The sequence below is a fragment of the Lactuca serriola genome, chromosome 4, assembly GCF_051521515.1.
Source record: "Lactuca serriola cultivar US96UC23 chromosome 4, Lser_US96UC23_V15, whole genome shotgun sequence".
NCBI lineage: Eukaryota > Viridiplantae > Streptophyta > Magnoliopsida > Asterales > Asteraceae > Lactuca > Lactuca serriola.
In genome coordinates this window covers 316,482,123-316,487,647 of record NC_136411.1, presented here as the reverse complement: position 1 = coordinate 316,487,647, position 5,525 = coordinate 316,482,123, and the positions used below count along the sequence as shown (strand labels likewise).

Sequence of the window (5,525 nt, the reverse complement as noted above, 5' to 3'; positions counted from 1 at the left end):
GCCTCCATGTTGTGATTCTCCAAACTCTAACATTCAAAGGACCTATTGGTGATTGACATTCACCTTCCTCCACAAATATTTTAATAGATAAATTTCTTGATAAATAAAATAACACTGACAAAAGCTTTGAATTTAATATTTTATATTACAATTTTAAAATTGCATAGAAGAAAATAGCAGAAAATAAAAGAATAAAAGTGTTTGGTGACAATATGAACAATACCATTAACCTGGTCTGCTTTTGAGGAAAAGTTCTAAAATCACCAACTTCTCCAAAACCATATTCTTTCCAATAATTTAAAGTATTTTCTTATTTGTGATATATGATATGAATTATTTTATGTTGAAACTAGCTATCATATTCTATTAATTAAAAATAGTCCAACATTTCAACATCATTTAGTATCATATTTAAACAAAGATTAATCAAACATCGCAAAGCAAGAGATGTGTTGATGAAAGCTATTAAGGGGACACTTTAAGTTTAAACCTTAATAAAAACCGGATGAAAACGACACGGTGACTACCCTAAACTAAAGTATTGAGAATTATACTTACGCCCTTGACGAATGGTTTATTTTTATGTATTTTGTAGTACTTATTTATTTATTATTTATTTTTTATTTCTAACAATTGTAAATTTGTAATAACTTTTTGGGTTATCAAATATAAACTAATCTAACAACCTATAAAAATTAATAACCACTGCAAAATACAAAAAAAAACTTATAGTCCAGCGATATGGTATTTTCTTTGAAGTCTTTTAAATAAAGGATTCAAAACCACAAACAGAATATTAGTATCGCTTGATTTATAAGATATTTTTTTTCCTTTTGTCGTTTTAAAAACTATTATAAATACATGTGAAATCAAATGCTATATGCATTCTTAATATATTCAACTTGTCTCCCCCCATTGTCAATGTGGACTTTTTCATTCTATATCCACATGCAACAACTACCTTAAACTCTCAGATAATTGCTATTACCATGGGATGTACATAAAATACATTTGAATTTAATAATCACATTAAAACTCTATATATTCACATCAACAACCTCAATCTGTTCTCACATCAATCATCACCAATCTCTCTTTTCTCCCTAAATTCAACTTATCTTCAAAAACTTATTCAAAACCCGACATATCAATGGCAGAAAAAAGCAAGATCTTGATCATCGGAGGAACAGGATACATCGGAAAGTTTGTAGCAGAGGCAAGTGCCAAAGAAGGTCATCCGACTTTCATTTTGACCAGAGAAAGCACAATCAAACATCCAGAAAAATCGAAGCTTCTAGACAATTTCAAGAGTCTTGGAGCCAAACTTGTTATTGTATGTATCATAATGATGTTAAATATGGAAATTTATACATGCTTTTATTTATTTATGGAGTATTTCTGATAAAATAAAATCAAAATATTGTGTTTTTATAAACTGTTTTTCTTTCAGGGTGATCTTCATGATCATGAAAGTTTGGTGAAGGCAATAAAGGAAGTTGATGTTGTGATCTCAACAGTAGGTGGGGAATCCGTCGCTGATCAAGTCAAAATCATTGCAGCCATTAAAGAAGCTGGAAATGTCAAGGTACCTTCCTTTCACTTTAGTTAAATTAATTTATTGTGGCAAAAATATATCTTTTATAATTATATTTGATAAAAAAAAAATACATTATTATAAAGAATTTGGACAAAATAGGTTTAGTTTTTAACCCACCAAACCCATTATTTCATGCGTCATAGTTTATTAGTTTAATTGTATTTTGTACTCACTATAAACCAAACTTAAAATGATTAAATTATATTTATTATAGAGATTTTTGCCTTCGGAATTCGGAACCGATGTGGACCATGTAACCGCGGTTGAACCAGCCAAGAGCATCTTTAAAGGAAAAGCTGATATTCGTAGAGCAGTTGAAGCAGCAGGAATCCCACATACTTTTGTAGCATGCAATGGTTTTGCGGGCTATTTTCTACCCAACATCGGCCAAATGGACACCTACACTGCCCCTAGGGAAAAAGTTACTATCCTTGGAGATGGATCCGCGAAAGGTACAATTTTTAACTCATGACACAACACAATAATGCAAAAAGAAAAAATCGGTTAACTTATATTTGTTTCTTTTTATATCTATAGCTGTTTTTGTCAAAGAAGATGATATAGCTTTGGCTACCATCAAAGCAGTCGACGACCCACGTACCTTGAATAAAATACTGATTTTCCGACCTCCAGGCAACACGTTGTCGTTTAATGAGATTGTTTCCATATGGGAAAGCAAAATTGGAAAGACCCTCGAGAAAACATTCGTTCCCGAAGAGCAAATTCTAAAAAATATCCAAGGTGAGTTTGGAAAAGGTTGCATTTATAATGTTTTGGCTCAAAACACTTTTATATAGAGTGGGTTGATGTTGTTGTGTTGAAAAATAATAATTTTTTTGTCTTGCAGAGGCTCCGTTCGGATTAAGCATTATGTTGTCTATATCACATTCGGTTTTGGTGAATGGAAGCGCAACTGACTTTGAGATCGAACCTTCGTTTGGTGTGGAGGCCAGTGAGCTATATCCTGATGTCAAGTTTACCTCGATCGATGATTATCTTACTCCATTTGTTTAAAGTTTTTGTTTCATTTATCATAATAATCATCTTCCTTATGTTTCGTGATTGTCATTACGAGAATTATATGGTGTTGTTGGTTTTATATTTTTTTCACAAGACTCTTTGTCTTTGTATTGTGAGTTTCATGTAATTCGCTCATTTTTTGCTATTGTTTTCTCGTTGTAATTTTAATTCTTGAAGTTTTAAAAACACAAATTGTTATATTGATATGAAAAGGCGATAGTGCGTTTGGCTCATAGGATCAATTCACTATTGAACAATAATGGGTTATTTTGAAAATTTTGTCAAAAAAAATTTATGTTAGGTAATTATAAAACAACAAAAATTAACTAAAACAAAAACGGATCAAATGACGAGTTGAAACTTGATACATACCCAAATGCATAAAATCGTTTTTCAATTTATTAAGAAACAAATTTATTGTAACAATGAAACTTGAAACATACCCAAATGCATAAAATCCTTTTTCAATTTAGTAAGAAACAAATTTATTGTAACAATATGGTATTCATAATCACTTTTAACATATTAATTACTTATAAAGCAGAAAGCTTTAAAGTTATTCGGACCCAACCCGTTTTCATATGTTGCCAACCCGTATATATGATCATCCATACACATGATCAAAGAAACAAAGCAAAGCTAGATTTTGTTATTTATTTATTTATTTTTGCATATTATAGCAACCAACTATCACACTATTACCAATGATAGCCAGGAGCTAAGCCAAAAACTAAAAGTAAAGAGTTGAGAACCTCACATCTTTATAATATAAAATATAATATTATACTCAAATAAAATAATATATCTATAATTTCAAAAAATAAATTCACAAAGAAAAATTTATCCGATACAAATAACAATAGAAAAAGTATGGGAAGAGGTGTAAGATTTTATAGGTGGCTACTAATAGAGAAATTTTCTTTCAAATCCCAAAAAAAAAAAAAAAAGTCGAACCTGCGCTTCCGCTTGGATATTTTCCGTTTTAAAAAAATAGGTGGAAGCTATGGAATTTAGACATGGGCCACAATTTAGGAAGTGTTAGACAAAACTAACGGATAGTAGGTAACGTTTTGTTAAACATTATGTGAGATAACTTATAGATTTAAATCGTTTTTTTTAACTAACCGTTAAAATCTTGTAGTGTCAAACGAGACTTTTTGTTCATAACGGAACGTTTTGTCAAACAGTAGAAATTAAAGCCTTCCAAACGCTCTATGTTAAACACACCCTTAGTGATAAGTCTCGCATCCTTATTATCTTCTATACAAAGTATTTTTTTAATAACTACAATTTATTGAGCAATATAGGCTAAAAGTTTATTCGTGACTCTTTTAAGTATAGTATGGCTAACGTCTGAAATATATATATATATATATATATATATATATATATATATATATATATATATATATATATATATATATATATATATATTTGGGGGTGGATACCCATCAGCTCCCCGGAATGTCTTATTGACATCCGCATAAATGGTAGGGATGTGTATAGGGTGGTTTGATTTTGTTTTTAGCTAAAACTAAATCATAACCATTATAAATGGTTAATACATTTTAGTAGCAATTGGATATTGGTTAGTATTAGTTTTGGTTAATGATTAATATTGGTTACCAAAGGGTCTTTGGTCTAGCGGTATCAGGAGTTGTCCGATATGTACCTCTAAGCCAAATGTTGAGGGTTCAAGTATCGCTCGAGACGAAAGGCATAAAATAAAAGTAGTGTAGTGGGTACGTGTGTAGCCGTTCTATAAAATGGTTAATATTGATTAACCATAATGATCGAAAACGAGATAAAAATAAATAATACTTTGCTATAAAAAGTGAAAAACATAAGTGCAGTGTTATAAAAAGTAAACTATTCGGTGTTTATAACTATATTAATATGATACAAGATTAGGTGTCATATTTAATTCCAGGTAACCAATCTTTAAAATTTTAATTCCAAATATAATTACATACCATATAACTAATATTATTTATATTAATAAATATCTATTAATATTATTGGTTTGATTCAATTTTTAGTGGTTCAGTTTTGGATGAAAATCATAACCGAACCATATGTATTTGATTAATCAAAAATAAAAATCACACCGCCTTTTTTAGTAATGGTTCTTGTATTTCGGTTAATTTGGTTTTGGTTTTGTTTTTCGGTTAATATGTTGACCCCTGGGATATGGATGGTTGAAATTTCGCTACATAAATCATTGTTCAGTTAGCCTCTGGGTTCTTTGAATAACAACTCGGACAATTGCTTAATATTGTGTTTAATCAACTCCAATATCAAATGGGTAATTGGGTTGATTGTTTGATGATTGAATATAATAATTATATTATTGTGGGTTGAAAACCCTATATGCTCACCAGGCTCCCAAGCCTGACCCACTCAGTTTTCTTTGCATTACAGGTAATGGCACAAGGGTATAAGTTGGTGGACTTGACGAGAGATTTTGGATTATAGATCAGTAGTTATAAATAACTGTTGTAAGGTCTATTTTATATTGTTTATGCTTTTGGTCTGTATCGGAACATGACATCCCGAGGTTTTATAATTAATGAAAATACATTCTCTTTGAGAAATGTTTTGATAAATGGTTATCATATTTTGTTTTTGGGACAATTTCCGCAACTGTTTTCCTTAAAAAGGATTACTCTGATTTTAAAACAAAGCATAAACAAATCGGTCTTTTCTAGCCGCGAAATTTGGGGATGTCACATATATGGTTTTGAACGTTGAGTTCTAACAAGATAGTTTTTATGAGATTTGAAGTAAAACTATATTTAGAATCACTCGGGAAAAATATTGGAAGTCTTATGAGATTCCAGTCAAAAGCCAACTATTGAAATTAACAAAAATATAAAGTTGGAAATACATGAAAATAATGTTATTGAAT

General features: G+C 30.1%; 1 protein-coding gene across 1 annotated transcript; it reads left to right on the top strand.

Annotated features, from left to right (window-relative positions):
* The first annotated feature begins 1,056 nt into the window (after positions 1–1,056).
* LOC145097307 (phenylcoumaran benzylic ether reductase Pyrc5-like) lies at positions 1,057–2,762 on the top strand. The gene is made up of 5 exons (XM_079034846.1): positions 1,057–1,333; positions 1,451–1,585; positions 1,812–2,049; positions 2,135–2,338; positions 2,445–2,762. Exons 1-5 carry the CDS (start codon positions 1,151–1,153, stop codon positions 2,609–2,611), a joined length of 927 nt encoding a protein of 308 aa, XP_078890972.1. The 5' UTR covers positions 1,057–1,150; the 3' UTR covers positions 2,612–2,762.
* Positions 2,763–5,525: the final 2,763 nt, after the last annotated feature.

What these genes read in the sequence shown, in the direction of transcription:
- LOC145097307 (XM_079034846.1), top strand. Translation starts at nt 1,151, where the DNA reads ATGGCAGAAAAAAGCAAGATCTTGATCATCGGAGGAACAGGATACATC. An exon ending in TTGGAGCCAAACTTGTTATT is followed by an intron (nt 1,334 to 1,450) that starts GTATGTATCATA and finishes TTTTTCTTTCAG; the next exon opens with GGTGATCTTCATGATCATGA. An exon ending in AATTCTAAAAAATATCCAAG is followed by an intron (nt 2,339 to 2,444) that starts GTGAGTTTGGAA and finishes TTTGTCTTGCAG; the next exon opens with AGGCTCCGTTCGGATTAAGC.